Source organism: Scaptodrosophila lebanonensis, unplaced genomic scaffold, assembly GCF_003285725.1.
Source record: "Scaptodrosophila lebanonensis strain 11010-0011.00,11010-0021.00 unplaced genomic scaffold, SlebRS2 tig00000024-arrow-pilon, whole genome shotgun sequence".
NCBI lineage: Eukaryota > Metazoa > Arthropoda > Insecta > Diptera > Drosophilidae > Scaptodrosophila > Scaptodrosophila lebanonensis.
In genome coordinates this window covers 13,618,714-13,635,543 of record NW_022060538.1, presented here as the reverse complement: position 1 = coordinate 13,635,543, position 16,830 = coordinate 13,618,714, and the positions used below count along the sequence as shown (strand labels likewise).

General features: G+C 40.4%; 1 protein-coding gene across 1 annotated transcript in view; it reads right to left on the bottom strand.

Annotated features, from left to right (window-relative positions):
- LOC115621465 (GATA-binding factor C) overlaps nucleotides 1–16,132 on the bottom strand; it is a 52,241-nt gene extending 36,109 nt beyond the window's left edge. Inside the window, exons 1-2 of the mRNA XM_030515125.1 lie at nucleotides 16,021–16,132; nucleotides 13,363–13,897 (exon numbers count right to left, since the gene is read on the bottom strand). Of these exons, the coding sequence (XP_030370985.1) occupies nucleotides 13,363–13,654 (292 nt within the window). The 5' untranslated portion in view covers nucleotides 13,655–13,897; nucleotides 16,021–16,132. The remainder of the gene's footprint in view (nucleotides 1–13,362; nucleotides 13,898–16,020) is intronic.
- Nucleotides 16,133–16,830: the final 698 nt, after the last annotated feature.

The following is a 16,830-nucleotide window of genomic DNA, read 5'->3' as shown; positions in this document are numbered from 1 at the left end:
GAAGTTGCATGCCAGCTTATCATTAGTCATAAGTTGTCAATTGTATTTATGTTAATATGTTTAATAACTCAAGTAGCGCATTAAATTGCACTGCAAGTTATGCGGCATCATATTATTGTATAGTTTTTCCTTCTTTTTATTGCTCTTATTGTTTTTTGTTGTTTTTTTTTTTTTGTTGCTGCTGCTGCTGTTGCGCAACAACCAGATGCAGCCAGAGGAGAAGTGCAGAAGTGCTGCTGCTGCTGCGGCTACGGCTGCATATTATTTATGGTCCCGGCGATGCCCAACTTATGGGCAAGACAATGCGCCCGTAAGGCCTAACGAGCATATTTAGCGCAACGTGTGAATTACGCGCTCAGAGCTGGAAAGCTGCAAAGCTACAAAGCTGCAACTTGCATACGTGGCAACGTGCAAAAATGTCGCACAGCAAATGCTGCAAGCAATGCGGGCCGGCACAGTAACTGGCAAAAGTTTTCAAATCAAGTTGAGAAACCTCAAAGAAATCTGCAAATATTTGCCTTCCTAAAAATACAAGTAAAACATATATTTCTGTACACACTCGAAACAGTGTCTAAGCTACAAAAATTAACCTTTTTTCAATGTACCAATAAAATACTTATCTTTTCAGTACTTGTGCTATGAAGAATTGCCTTATAGGGTCAACATTTTATTCACTCTGTTTTAGTTAATAACTTAACCAAGCTGTTGGCACGGCTAATCATTTTTTTACATTTCAATAAAATTGCAATTGTTGCTCACAATTTTAGTATATTTTTCAATCCGTAAAATACAGCTTTGTAATTATGGATTAGGAAGTGTATCCTAAACTTAAAAGCGTAGGGGTATATTGCTTATGAAGGGGACCAAATGGAATTATTACTGATCAGCATGTCGAGGCAAATCTATATCCAAATGTCTGTTTACATTAGTCTTCCGCCAACATTCTTATATAGTAGCTATTGGGATGAAGCATTGCTCAGAGGCTTTCTTTTGACAGACACTATTAATACGCGTAGTTGTATATTGAAAATATTGTAGATCCCTATTGGATCACGAGCTGTGACCCAAAAAAAGTAAACAAATCTTTAATCTTTAATAAGTAGGATAAATATTTCAACTTCTATTTGAACATTATCATATTTTTAAGTATTTGTATTTTAAACTAAAACTAATGTTCATTTATTTTTGTAAATACTTGTATAGTAAATGTAATTTATTGAAATTAAATATCAAAGTAGGACACAAAATAAGTAGATAATTGATTAAATTTTAATAAATTAGAAAATTCCGAAATGTGTCAACAATTAGCGCATAAGGAACCCACTTTCAGTGAAGTTGAAATTACGCTGACACTTGTCGAAGCGGGTCAAAACACTATTACCACCTACTGTATGCGTGGATGTATGCATGAAAATGTCAGCGGTAAACGGTTGACGAGCGGTATAAGTATTTCTTATTTAGTTTCTTGTTAGCCAGGCATACATGTAGCCGGCCAGCCAGTCAGGCAGTAGAAAAAGCTCAAGCCGAAACAACAACAACAAGAAGAGCAACAACAAGAGCAGGAACAAAAGCAGCGACAAATGTTGCAAAGCAACACAAAAACACAACTCGTACAACTTTGAATGTGCGAGGGTTTGAAGTGCGCCATTTTTGTTGCCATTTGTTGTGAGTGTTGTTGTTGTTGTAGCACGGCCACACCATTTTCTTGCTGCTTTTACTTTTTCGTTGGTTGTTGTTGTTGCTGTGGTGGGTGCCGCTTTTTTCGCTGCTGTTGCTGCTACAAAAATGTTAATAATGCGGTTGCATTTGCAGTTGGCATTTCGTCGTAGCAGACACGCGTGCATTGAACCCGAGCCAGGCAACATTGTTGTTGCAGCAGTTGCTGCTGCTGCTGCTGCTGGTGGTGCTGATCCTGCCACACGCAAACAGTGCACATAATAAATTTATGCAAATGCTGCTGGCCTACAGGAGTGATTGGCCAACTGTTTGGACTGTCACTCACTCATTCACTCACTCACTCACTCACTCACTCACTGACTGTGTCGCTTGGCGGGCAAAACGAATGAACGGATGAATAACTGGAGGAAAGGAATTGCGGCAGTGTTGCATTTGAAACGTTGACACATGGCGGACATTGCCATTCAATTTATTGGTAACAAGCACACGAGTGCGCGCATTTAAGGCATAGTTAATGAGCCAGCCACCCAGCCAGCTAGCCAGCCAACCAGCCAGCTAGCTAGCCAGCCAGCCAGCAGTGGTAAAACACCTATAGATGCATGCAGGCAGGCAGGCAGGCGGCAGAGGACCACACCACTCGCTAAGGATGCCAATGGCCACCAATGATGATTGGGAGCCGACCGCCATGGATGCCTCGCACACTTATGACAGTTCGAAGCGTCAGTAAAATCATTAAAATTGACAAGTTTTTATGACAAATCCAAATTTGGCCAACGTATGAAGCCACGCAACGTTTGAAGTGTTGTTGTTTTTGTTATTTTTTCCTCTTTCTCTGACAAGTTGCTTAAATGTAGCGCCTACGTGCTCTGCCACAATCGCCTTGGCGTCTTCGTCATTGTCATCATTGCTGCCGCTTTATAGCCAGCCGGCCCAGACAATGACAATGACATCGGGCATATTGAATTCAAGCATTTGTATGTAAACGTGTAGAGCAAGAGTAGGCCAGGTAGATTTTAAATAGCTAACTGTTTCGTTGACAATATACATACATTAGCTTTCTAATCGATTTAGGCAGATCGTCTGCGAAGCTATACACAGATTAAGTTAGTTGAAGCTAATAAATGAGCATCACGCATGACGTAATAGACTAGTTCTAAATCGACCCATTTTATTTACGAATGAAGAAGCGATATTTTATCTTAAGATGAAAAAAACCTTTGCTATAGAAACCTTGCAGGTATTCTGCCTTTTTTTTAAATATAAGGGGTAGTGTTTTCAGGTTTCAATGATATTTTGATGCCCTCGACAGGCTCTCCTCTCTAGTACAGGGTATTCGATATTCGGTTGAGCTTGACGCTGGTGCCCACCATTATTTGTTACTTCTCATACCTCATACCACCGAGGCGCTGCTTCACATGTCATAAATAAGAACGCGTTGACATTTATCACAAGAGCAACAAAGGGCCTGAGATACAAAAGCCATGGCCCTGGCCCAGCATTTTGCAACGTTTGCGCTTTGCCGAAAACTGTGCAACAGCAACAATTCAACAACAACAACAAGAAAGGAGTAAAAAAATGTTGCATAAATTCATAAGCTTGAGAAATTCAATTGATGTTGCTGCTGCTGCTGTGTTGCTTATGCTGTTGAGGTTGAAGCTGGAACTGCGCTCCTCCACACACGTTGACCAGCGCGCATATTAATAAAATATTTTATTAAACACACGCGCCGACATCAACGATCAGAGAAGAGTCCTCAGCCTCAGCCGCACCCTCTCCCCCCTTCCCCACACCATGCCCCCAATCTCTATCGTTCGCTCTCTGGACTCGGCTGCGGTTGGCAAATTATGCTAAATAGGCCGCCCCAAAAAAGGATCCAAACGAAAATCGTGCCTGTAGGTCTGCAGCGATCCTTTTCGCAATCCCCATGCCGCGAACTGTGGCTGCGTGCAACAAATTTTTGGCGGCGGCTCTTGCGACACACTCATATGACATATTTTTGACTTTTGTGCTCTGTCGTCTGTCGCATTTATTGCTGCATTGTCCATCGCCCATGCCCGCTTCGATTCAAGGAAGCTGCGATTCGAAATGAACAAAATAAAAAAAAAAAACCATAAGAAAACAAAACAAAACCTGCGCAGTTGGTTTTGCATTTATGCTAAATGCTTGGGCATTAAATTTCAGCTGTCTTCAAATAAACCGATGAAAGCAAGAAAACACAGAAACGCCGCTACCCGCTAGTTGCTTAAATATGCAAACACGTTTTTGCAGCCACTAACAACGACAACGATAACAGCAACAACAACAACAACAACATGAACAACAACAAATTTTAACGCACATCAATGCGAACATTGACAAATGTTAATGTAGGAGGGGGGGCGTCATTTGTCTAGAAACCTAAACAGGTGGTCCACACATCTATCTCATCTTGTTGTTGTTGGTTCTGGTTGGAGTTCTAGGTAGTTGGTCGGTCGCTGGCTAAACTTGTTAGATTGTTCTATTTGATAGTTTTGCACATTAAACGAGCTTCTTGGAAGCCATTAAGCTGATCGTAGTACAATGACTTGGGCTTTTGTGATTAATAAGGCATTGGATTTTGATTTGTTGATGTTAGCTTCTCTCTCTCGCTCCCTTACCATTGCTGGCTCTCTATGGGAAAGCTGCGCCCAAGATCAGTTAAGAGCAGTGTCGCAGCCACCGTTTCGAACTGCCAAACTCATTTGTAAGCCTGACACTGCGACACACTCGATTCCACTTACAATGGCAACGGCGGCACAAATGTATTAGCAACAATTTATCAGCAGTACAAATGTTGCCACTAACATCGCACATTGGCTGCAAACCTAACAAGAAGGCAAACAAATTCATTTACTCTGCACCCCCAAAAAAGACAGGCTCCATAACTTACAGGCTCCAGGCAGGGTAATAGCTGAACTTAAATTGTGTATTAGGTTCATCTTTCGATCTTTAAGAACAGCTATTTTTGCATTCTAGCGTTAAACTATTGTATGGTAATAGTTATGGACCCTGTCTTGCTCCATAACTAACTAATGAGTGAAGAAGTGTACTATCTGGACTTTAATTAGGTTTTAGTATCCTATTTCGAACTTTAACAGCTATTTTTCCATTTCAGCATTATTATATTGTAACATCCACAAATCACAGACAGCCTGCATAACTAACAAACTGTATGAAGCAGGGTATTAGTGGACTTAAATTGTGTATTAGGTTCATCTTTCAATAATTAAAAACAACTATTTTGGCATTCTAGCGTTAAACTATTGTATGACTTCTGGGTATTAGAAGTCATAGACAGGCTCCTTAACTAACTAACGAGTAAAGAAGGATATTATCTGGACTTTAATTAGGTTTTAGTATCCTCTTTTAAACTTTTAGGAACAGCTATTTTACATTTTTGCCTTCAACTACTATATATGTATATAGCCCAAAACTATAACCAGACACTATTTTTGGCAAGGATTCAAAACTGCATTTTTTGTTTTTTGTTTCAAAACATTCGCACGCTGGTAAATAAATACCAAAAGTATAAATAATAAATATAAATAAAATCGTTATATAATAAAAATAATCATCATCATAATACGCATTACTAAAGTACAAATTAGGCAATTCTTTCCTTCGACGAAATTAAGAGAGGCAATGGCCCCTCTAAAATATTAATATAATATTGTTTTTGTGAATAAATGAAATGAAAATAAAAAATATAATATTAAAATAAAGTAAATATTTACGACGAGTTGTTGCTCTGTTGAACGAAAGTCTGCAACTGAATTACACAAGACATCTAATTTCCTTGAAAAGAGGAAGGATACTTTGGAAGCTTTAAAGTACTTACAAAAAAGGAAGTAGTACTCAATACTAAAATATAGTGTTGTAAGATTCGTTTATTTTGTAATCGATAAAGCAATATAATGCCGAAACTTCTTTAGGATTGTTTGTCGCTTGATTTTTTACGCGACCTATAAGTAGATGATGAACTTTATGAGAAAGAGAAGAGGAATTCTGGATAGATGCCGTGGATTTATTGATTTATCAATAACTTTGCTCGTCTATGAACCAGTGTGTAGATTGGCAGCGGGGGCGATGCAACCGCAACTGCAACTGCAACTGCAACGATCACCAGCTTGCCACGGCAGCCGTGAGTTGGCAACTGCAACAATGCGCTAATATTCAATATTGTAATTGCAGTCACAAATCGTGCCACCGCCGCCTGCTTGGCTGCTTGCAGACAGCCTGGCAACATGTTGCACAGCCTGTACGAGTGCTGTCTGTCGTTGCTGCCAAGTCAATGGCTGGCTATAAAATTAATGAGCACTGCCACATTGCGTTTTGTGCCTGGTCCTGAACCTGGGCCTGTGACTGTGCCTGGGCCTGGGCCTGGGCCCCCAACATATTGACCGCTTGCTGTGTTAGACAAATCACAATAACAACAACAAACAACAACAGTAAAGAGGCGCGATTGCTGCTGTTGCTGCCGGTGTTGCACGTTGCGATTACATGTTGCTGCAACATGCGTAAGGCGGGCGTCAGTTGTGGCGGTGGCAGTGGCGGTGTGGCTTATAAATCTGTGCTGAGCACAGTTTTGATTTAACAAATTAATATGGCAAAGACAACAACAGCAACATGAGCAACAACAACATTATTGATGATGAATATCAAGCCGAGCAACATGACCATATCTTCCACGAATTCCACACAATAAATAAATGTTTGTGTGTGTGTGTGTGAGTCTGACAAATGAGGCATACAAGGCCAAAGGATGTAGGTTTGCAAATAATAAAAAAAAAATGAAATAAAAAGTTGAAAAGAAGCTCAAAGACTTCCGGCCCAGTTATGGCTACCGCTGGACAGTTCGCTGGAAATGCCTGCCTAGTTGGCTAGATGGCGGAGACAACAAACGATGCAAATGCCGCCATCTTGCCGAGATTGATGCGCAGCAGCAGCAGCAACAACAGCAACAGCAACAACGGCTAACTACAACAACAAAAGTAACAACATTGATTGAAGGACAGCTGTTGGCGGGCATTTCACACTCTAGGCAAAGGAAAAATGTCAAATTAGAATGCGAAACGTGTAGCAAACGAATGCGACTGCGAAGACGTTTCTGCAAGACGGACAATGGACAATGGCGAATGGCGAATAGCGAATGGAGAGAATTGGCGGCACCTTTTGGTAAGTAAGTAAGTAGTAGGACAGGCCATCAGTGACAACACCTTGCCGCTGTCTGTGGCAGGCCATGTGGCAGGCATGCAAAGCAGCCTCGAACTCGAACAGCTTGCTGCATTTACTGTTGCTGTTGAAATTAATTGAAGCATCGCGGCAGCAACGCCAATGTCAACGACAGCGGGGCAACATCACGTGTTGCATGCCGCGTAGGTTGCTTGAAGTTGCAAGTTGTCAAGTTGTGTTGTAGCCAGAGCTCTAGAATTGTTATAATTATGTCATTTAATTAAGCAGACAGTTTGCTGCTAGCAGCCTCAATTAAAATATCGCGCGTTCTTGCTGCAACAGCAACAGCAACAGCAACAGCAGCCTTCACGGCAGCAACAACAAGTAGCAAGAAAACAACAGCAATATGAGAGGCAACGCGGGCGGCATAAATGAAGGAATGAATGAATGACCGCCACTGTCAATGCAATAAACAATTTGCAAAGCAACACTAAACGATAGGCTTCAACTTTTGCCGACGATGCAGTTGCAGTTGCCGTTGTCGTTGTTATTATTGTTGCATCGTATGATGTGCATAAAGAATGTTTCCAGGAATTTGGGTCATAATTAATGTGGCATGATTTCAAGACATTTTAATCAAAACGAATGGCAACCCCTTCGTCTGCGCCTACGCCCTTGCCTCACTTATTGAACGACAGCTGCGAACGGTAGCGTTTTAGTTAAATCCTGCTTTTGTTATATTTATTGTTGCTGTTGTTGCTGCTCTTGCTATAGAAAGTGTCACTCGGTCTCCAGTCGTACAACGCACAGACGCACGCACATGCACACACAACAGAACACATTTAAAAGCACATCAATCATACGCAGCGGTGGCCCAGCTGTTCAATTGCAATACCATAACTCATTTTTATAGTTTGAATACGCGCAACTTCTTCTTCCTCACTTCCACACAATTCGTTGAAAACTTGCGCACCGGGATTAAGATTTGCAGCTCCGATTCGTATATCAAGCTGCCAAGACTTGCAGCAACTACAAACATAGAACCATAGCGCAACACGCCATGCCCATGCCCAGACCCAGACCAAGACCAACTGCATAAGCTGCCGCTCCTGTCGCTGCCACTGCCGCAGCCGCTGCTGCACCCTGGAGTCAGTAAATTACAACAACTATTACCAGGCATATTTCTCTCTCTATGCAAGGCCTCGACCAACCAGTGCCAGACTCGGGGACTCGGCGACTCCAGTGCCTGACTGTCTGCAGGCTGTGGCAGGCATGTCGCTGCCTATGTAGCTGCCACTCTCCACACACACACACATGCACTAGTATGTATGTGAGTGTTTAAATGCACTCGAGATTATGAGCATATAGCAGTATGTGTTGCTGTTGTGTTTGTGTCTATGTTTGTGCTTTTGTTACTTGTTGTAATTTCTTGGAAATTTAAGTTTTATGTGCGTTAAACTTGGCCAACTAAATTTATGACTCCTTGCTATGTGTGTGCCACAACAACAACAACAACAGCAGCAATAACACCTGGTAGCAGGGACAATGTCTAACAGGCTAGGCAATTGCATTGCTTGGCTTGTTCGCAAAATGAAATTGGTTGCTAAATAGACTTTGATGCCTGCCTGGCCATTTGAATGGGCCCGCATGGAAATCCAACTTCACTCGCCCTTTGGCTTCGCCACTGTGCGTGACACATTGGCATCATTTCGAAGGGGTTCCAGTATGTGTGTGTGCATGGGAAAATTTTCGTTGATAAAAGACGCAAGCAAAGTCATCAAAAGCAGATACTTTGTTTTACAAAATGTTAAATAGGAGGTGGAGGCAGAGCAAAGAGTGTTCGTTAAGTTTTTCAAGTGGTTGCAGAAACCTTACAATTATCTGCAAATTGAACGTGAATTCCATAACATAAGAAAATGTGATGGAAAAGAACAGTTTTTCTATCCATAACTTCAAAATTGTCCGCTGAAAAACGATGTTTTTTAACCGACTTCAAAAAAGAAGGTTCTCAATTCGACTGTAATTTTTTTTTTGTGCTTGTTACCTCAGAACTCTTGTCTGATTATTCCTTTTTTAATTGAAAGCCGACGCTTGACAATAGCATCCATGAGAACCTTAAACCTTGATGAGATACATTAAGTTGAAATAGATAAAAATTCTATTCAGGAACAGGACGCTGTCACTTCAGAATCATCCTCGAAATATTGTGTCATTTTAAATGACAAGTAGGCAACAAAACTAGGATCATTCTATTAAGGTGATTTACGATTTAATTTATCTCGAGGTAAGCTAGAATAGCGGCTGCAGTATTCACTGTCCTAGATCCGAAGTACGTTTTCTTTTCGTTAAAATTGTACTTGTAATATTTTCACTTGTAATGAACAGAGAATGTTTTCAAATTTATTCAAAGCATATTTTAGATGGGCTGTGAATAATTAAAATAATCATGTAGCTAACCATCAATAATATCCATCAATAATGCTCCAAGGAGTGGTAATAATTTGTATCTGAAAATTAATTTTGCAATATTATAGCTTAATGAACAATGTTTAGGGCTGAATAATATCGCTTAATATAATTTTAAGTAATGTTTGAATTCTACAAAGACAACTGCAGAATTAGAGATTGATAGATATGTATTTTTCTTTAGAGATAAGGAACCAATCACCTATTTTTGCATATCATCAATGTTTTTTTTTTACACGCTTGTTTCTGGAACCAATCTACCGTGTATTAGGTGTACAATTACGCGATATAATTGCACTTGAATGAGAGAGAAAAACGATTCGATTTAATAGCCGAACCATAGCACATAAAGAGCTATGTTTGAAATGGATCCAAAGTTATGGCAGCATTTGAAATCAATGGACATTTAAAAAGGGCAACAAAGTAAAAGAAGTTCTGTTGGTCTACTAGCGATTTAGTTGGTTATGGCAATACAATTTCGTTCAACTACAAGAATCAACTATGACCTCTGAACCCATGTCTGCTCAAATGCAACAACTCTTTGGCAATAATTACACATTTGTTTGCGGCTAAGACAGTCCTTATTGCTGCTGCGACCGTCATCATGCCGCCATGACAATAAAATAAAACTACAAGAGAAATCACAAGACCAAACAGACGCGGCGCTTCCAAAACAAAAAATTTGTATTTTAACTTGTATTTTTTGTACAAAAATTGTTTAAGCAAAAAAAAGGAGAAGAGTGGAGAAAAAAAACACACACATGAGTGCGAGACAAAAGTTATTGCCAAATTTCGGCATGTTTGCTTTTGAAATTTAAATTTTACGTTATTGCTAATACCGCAGCATGTTTTTGTTGTAGTTTTATGGCCATGGGTATCATAAAAATCTGTGCGAACGAGCTGGCTAACTGAAAGCTGTCTATCTCGCTCCCGCCCTGTTTGTTTGCGCGTCAAAAGCTATAAAAATTCATTGCTCAGCATGTGTCTAAATGTATGTAAATGTGGCACGATTTGAGCGTCGCCCAAGTTGCTTAATTTGGCTTAATAACGGCAACTAAATGTGGTAACAACGACGATCGAGCAAACGAGCCAGAGCCACTCATAATGACAACTAAATTTACTTTTGACAACTTTTACACGCGGCCCTTCAATCAAAAAGTCAAATGACATATGCAGACTAATGAATTTTAAAATCAACGCTCACCACAGGTGCGCGCAACATGCCATCTCTCGTTGCATTCGTTCCAATCATGCCCCAACATTGTTGCTGCTGTTGCTGCTGTAAGTCAGCCAGTCAAGCAAAGGCAGACAAACTGTCTGTCAAAGTAACAAAGAGTCAGACGCAGACGTAATGCCGATTTGAATGCGCGTTTTGAGTGATTTTCTATAGCCCAGGTCCATGAATGAATTACGGCTGCGAGGCCTCAGCTCTAAGCTGCGAGCTCCGAGCTCTGAGTTTCGAGCAGGGAATCAAATCAAGCATCAATAAAGTCAACGTATGAATAACATGAATTAAACATAAATGCCAGCCAAATGCAAAGGAGCTACAGCAGCAGGCAATGGCAACAGCTAAGGCTCCAAAACTGATCGATCACTTGCCACACAGCCTCTGTGAAAAGTCTAAGCGGCAAGTGCTGTAGTGGGCAAAAAAAAAAAATAAATAAATACAAAATTTTAAATTAAAATTTCGCACACTCGCTCTTGCGAGCAGGAAATAAATTCAACCGCATTGATGCATGTCACGTCGCCTGGGACGGGGGAGTCAGACAGAGCCCAGACCCCAGGCCCAGACCCAGAATCGCAGTCACAGTCACATTCGCATTCGCAAAAAGCGCATTTTACGTGGAACTGTCAAAATGCAGGCAGATCCAAAACAATGGCAATACCAATGCCAATGCAAAGCTTAATGTTTAAACTGGCTCATTGTATCTGCTGTAGTTGTTGTTTTTTTATTTTTTTTTTGGGGTAAAAGTGTCAAGTGAAAAGACTCGTATCGTTGGCGAGTCAACTTGAACTGTCAAAAATGACAGACGCCGCAACGGTGGCACCTACTTTTCCAAATTGAAAATTAACTTAGCGGAACTTTAATTTGAGCTGCCACGCCCCACCCACGGCCCCCTTCAACCTTCAACTTTCAACCGTCAACCATCAATCCACAACAGTAGTGGATTACCCACATTTTCAGCATCATTTACGAGTAGAGGCAAACGGAGTGCTCGTCTCCATTTCTTGTGGGCGTGTGAACCCCAAATGGTGTCGCTGCCACAGACAAAGGTCTAGCATAGTTTCCCTCTCGGTGGTGTGTAAACTGTTTCAAATTTTTACTCTGCGCTTGCTTTAATTTTTGGAGCAACACACAGGCTGGAATGGCAGCCACTAATGAGCCCAGATAATTTGCTGTTTAGTTTGCCAACAAATTGTGCGCAATTAGAGAACATGGTCAAAATTACACAGGCCAGCAGTTCTGGGCCTAGCGCAAGCGAGCTGTCAAGTGTAACGCTTTAAAGAATAGAAATTTTGAAGAAAAGTAATCACATTCTTCTATTTATACTCTCTATTCGCTTGATATTTGAATACAACTTCTAGCTCACATATCTAGGAGAAACTAATAAAATGTTTGTCCCTAGAGTTTGGGATGAATATGCAAACAAAAATTAATACAAATATATTGCGAGGAATAGGAATAGTTAGTGTTGTGTTGAAGGACTAATCTATTCGCTTAATATTTGAATACTACTTGTACTATAGCTATCTAACATAAATCAACAAAGTTTTGGCCCTAGAGTTTGGGATGAATATGTGAATCAAGTGAAATTCAAATTAATTGAGAGGAATAACTATTCCTCTCTGTTGTGTTGAAAGAACTTCTCTATTCGCTTGATATTTGAATACAACTTCAAGCTCACATATCTAGGAGAAACTAATAAAATGTTTGTACCAACAGTTTGGGATGAATATGTGAATTAAAAGGAAAGAGGAACAGTTAATGTTGTGTTGAAAGAACTTTATCTTTAACGGCTTTGTGACCTCTACTTATTTAAAAATCAATGTTTCATCTTTGTCGGTAATCATATTTATATAGTATACTAGGCTTCATAAATAAAAGCTGGTACCAATCTTCTTTGTTTATTCGCCACTTGATGGGCCATTAAGGAAAATGAACTTATCTTTAAATATTTATCTTTGATTTCTTCTAATAATAATAATGTTTTCAAGAATATGTTTTACAAAATATCAGCATTTCTAGTTAAAATCCTTTACTCATATACGACATTTTCTCATGTTCTTCTAAAAAACCAAATTTATTTTTAAATTTATTTTTCAAGAATAAGTATGTTTTTTCTCATATCCCCTGGGACTAGCCAGATACTAAAACCTCATCATAAATGAAATAAATTATATCCACGGTGGACAGTTTTAAATGAAAACACTCTACTAATAAAAAAAAATATGCTTCTAAAACATAAACTAAGTTAAAATAATTTGCACATTTCGTCAAAATTGTTCATCATTTTTAAATAATACTTAGTTTCCAAGAATATGTTTTGCAGAATATCCTTCTAAAGCAGAAACTAACAAGTTAAAATAAATTGTTCTATTTGTGAGAAATCTGTCTGGATATGGAATGTTAAAGCCGACTCTTCACTAAAATGTTATATAATTCTCAGCCGAGAAATTAAACAACATGAGTTGGTCTTCTATAGTTGACAACAACCAGCAGACGGTCAGTTATATTGCGGGTCCTTTCAACCCTGCGACCGGCCAACAGGAAACTCGCAGTCGGTAACATAAAAAAGGCGCGAATAAATCGATTTGTGGGTTGCGACAACCAACAACCAAACCCACAGCCCCCCACTATTCGTGACAACAATATTCATTAAAAACGCATTAGAAATGACATTAGAACAAATGGTGGTCGCCTTCGCCATCGCTATCGCCATCGCTATTGCCATCGCCATCGCTATTGGTTGGTAAAAGCATAAATCTAGGTCTGGTTTATGTATTTTAGTGGATTTCTGCGTTACTTACTGTGCTGATGATAGCTCGGATAGTATCTACGATGATGGCCATTGCTTTCCAGCGCATAGAAGGCGCTCATATCGCTGGTGTCGAGTCCCAGGCCGGCGCCAGTGCCGCCCGCACCGCCGCCTAAGCCGCCGACACTGCTGCCCGCCGACGAGGCACCGCTGGATAGGCTGTGGTGGCTGTGGGCCAGACTGCTGCCGGTACTGCCCAATCCATTGGTCTGTGGTGAGCCCCCTAAGCGCGGACTGTCGTACCAGCTGCGTGCGGCAGCCTCCGCTGTCGAGGTCATATCCATTTCGAGTATAATTTTGAATGTTTTTTAGAACAAACGGCGGGGCGCAAAATTTAATTGGCTGCCCGACAAATTTGGCAGCGTCCTGTTCCTCTTATTGTTGTTCTTGTTATTTGCTGTTCTTGCTATTGTTGCTGTTGTTGCTCTAGCCTGCAAATTTAGCTTGTCACAGATTTTAGCGCAGCTTGTAGCACATTTTTCTTTCCCGCTTTCCTCTCTCGTCGTTCTCCTCACAATCTGCGCACGCTGCAAGTTAAAATAATTGGTTTGGTTTTCTACACTTCAATTGTCTCTCTGTGGCACGCATTCATAAGATAAGATTCTTTTTTTCAGTAGCACCTTGCGCCAGTCGTTATCTGCAAACACTTTTCATATCTCCAAACAGAAACTGTCGTTGTCGCCTTCGGCGTGGTCGTCTTCTTATCAGTTCCCCCAAAAATGCCTCAATATTTGTTTTCATTTCTTTTTATAACCCTGTGAGCTATGTATGCCTATGACTTGTTCGGCTCCGAATTGTAAATAAGGCACAAACTAAACGAAATTTTGTCAACTATCGATGGTCAGTTGATTTACGATCACACTAACACACTTATATATAAACATTACAGATGGGAGTCGATATGGGGAACAGTTTCACAGAAAAGGTTTAAAGAATTATGTGGTCGTAAGAATTGACTTTGGATGTCAGATAATTCACCCAGATGGGTGCCCAATCAATAATATAATGCTATGCCTCCAAAATATGTGTAATTCGATATCAGATTCGAACATAAAATCTTGCACATAGATAGTGTGAGTCAAACATGTCATCAAATATTGCCATAAACTTGAAGTAATTTGTGGAAACTCGTTTTAAACAGCAGGCCTGATAATTGCATTATTTATACATCCTACTATAAGGAGCGTGCACTGTAGAGCGTGCTTGTGTGTGGCTCTCCTTTTTGTGGGAATTGTATGGCTCAAGTCCTTGCACTCAAGTGTGGGAACTGCCAAACGTATTTTGGTCTTTGATTGATGACTGCAAAAAAGGACGAAACAGGAGAGATGAGAGGCCTTTTGCAGCCACCTCCCAGGGGATCTAATAAACTTGTCTGTCTGTCTGTCGCCTGCATTGTGCCAAATAATGTTTGTTTGTTGCACATTCCTGTTTACATTCCAGCCATCAACTAATAAACCAAAACAATGTCAGATCTGACAGTTTCGCACGCCTTTCTTTCTTTTGTCTAATTCTGGATGTGTACTCCTTTTATTGTCTCGAGTGCGTATGCGCCTCTGCATATACTTGTACATATATACTGTATGCCAACGGCAACTCAAGGTGCTAAGAAGAGGCATCTGGACATGCCACCAATTAGCAGCTAAATAGCTGTGTATGTATGCGCGTCGCTAATGCAACTGTTTATCCCTTTTCTCTCGTACCGCTTCAACGATCGCGGGTAACCGCAATTAGCACAATTAAAATGTCAATGCAATGCAACTAGGTCGGGTGCTAAAATTGCATGCCTCATTGACTGCCTCATTCGATGAGGGCCTCATTTCGAGAATTGATGAAGGCAGGTTGCCACAGGTAGCTGTGCCAGCTTTGACAGTTTTATCAGCGTTACACATAGATGATTTGTTAAAGTCCACGTTTAAGTTTGTTATCAGACTACTACTACGAATATTTTTCAGTTTCTGTTGATTTTTTCCTATGCGGTAGGGTGCGTAGGGTGGGGAGCACTGCGTAGTTTGGTTTAGAAGAGTGCTCTGGAATTTAATAATAGAAAAAAGGCAGCCCATGTTGTTGTGCCAAGACATGTACGTTGATGTTGATGTTGTTGTTGTTGGCTCGATGCTTATCGCACACAATTGACAATTGCGCTACAAATATCAAGACGATGACTACGGAGACGACCACGACTGATAAGGCAACATAATTTTTGGGCGATGATGACAATGTCTTTGATTTCAGAGTTTGCTTTTTAAAGGTTTGGCTGTAAATTTGTCACATACTCTAACTGACATAAACTCAATCAATTTATCGATTGGTAATAGCCGCACTGTTTGTTATTGTTGTTGTGGTGGCTTGGGAAAACGCACACTTTTCATTAGAATGTCTCTGATTTAGTTGTATGTTTCTTTATAAATTGACAGCCGTAAATTGATTGCAATAAATTGATAAATAAAATCCCCAAAATGTTGGCTGCAATACTCGAACATATGTGCCTGCTTATCACGTTTTTTTTAATCAAGTGCATGCCAAAAAAAGTAAAAAACGCTTATCAATTTGACATTATTAGTTGCTAATGATAACGACTGCGCCAAAAAAGAATCTTATTTATAGAGCATTTGTTTGCTTAAGCTTTGCTTTTTTCTTTGCCTCTGCTTACATTTCGCACATTTGTTAAAGCGCCTTTGCTCAATTTATTTGTTTATGCTGTCACACTATTTTGCTTAAATTTTGCATGAATTCATTATTTTTATTTTTTTTTGTATTTTTCAATTTATGTTTGCACTACCGTCGCAAAAATGCGCGTTGCTACTGTTATTGAAGTATGTGGTTGTCGCTTTATGATTGTTGTTGTTGTTTTGGTTTGTGCTGAGAACAAGTGCAATACGACGGCAACGCAACGCGCGACGATATCTTGTGGGTCGGTCGTTATGTTCCGATACTCGATTCGATTATCACACGCAACGCACGAAACTGTCGAGACGAACGAACGAACGAACACGCTTGTAAACACGTCAACGGTCGCAGACCAACTGAACAGGCACGAGCGCAAAACAGGAAAGACAAGCACAGACGCGCGCACGCACACAGCGAAACAAACACGAATGCAATTATACTTTTTTGCTGAGTGTGTGCGTGTGTGTGTGTGCGCGCGAACTCGTCTGACGAGGGTTGGGCCTTGTCACATACAAGATGGTCGTGCGCTTAGCCTAGCGCTTGTGTGTGTGAGTAAGAGTGAATATATATTGCAGGCATACAGTTGTCTCTGTCGCACTTGCTGTGTGGGGCGTGTTTTTTGTTTGTTGAATACAGGTAAACCGGTTTTTCAACTGTTGTTATTGCTGTTGTTGTTGCATAAGTTGATGTTATTATTGTTGCTGTTATTGCCTTGCATTTGCAGTTGCATGTTAGTTGTAGTTGTAGTTGCTGTTTTTCGACGCGTCATGCTCGAGTGCATCGTTCAATAATC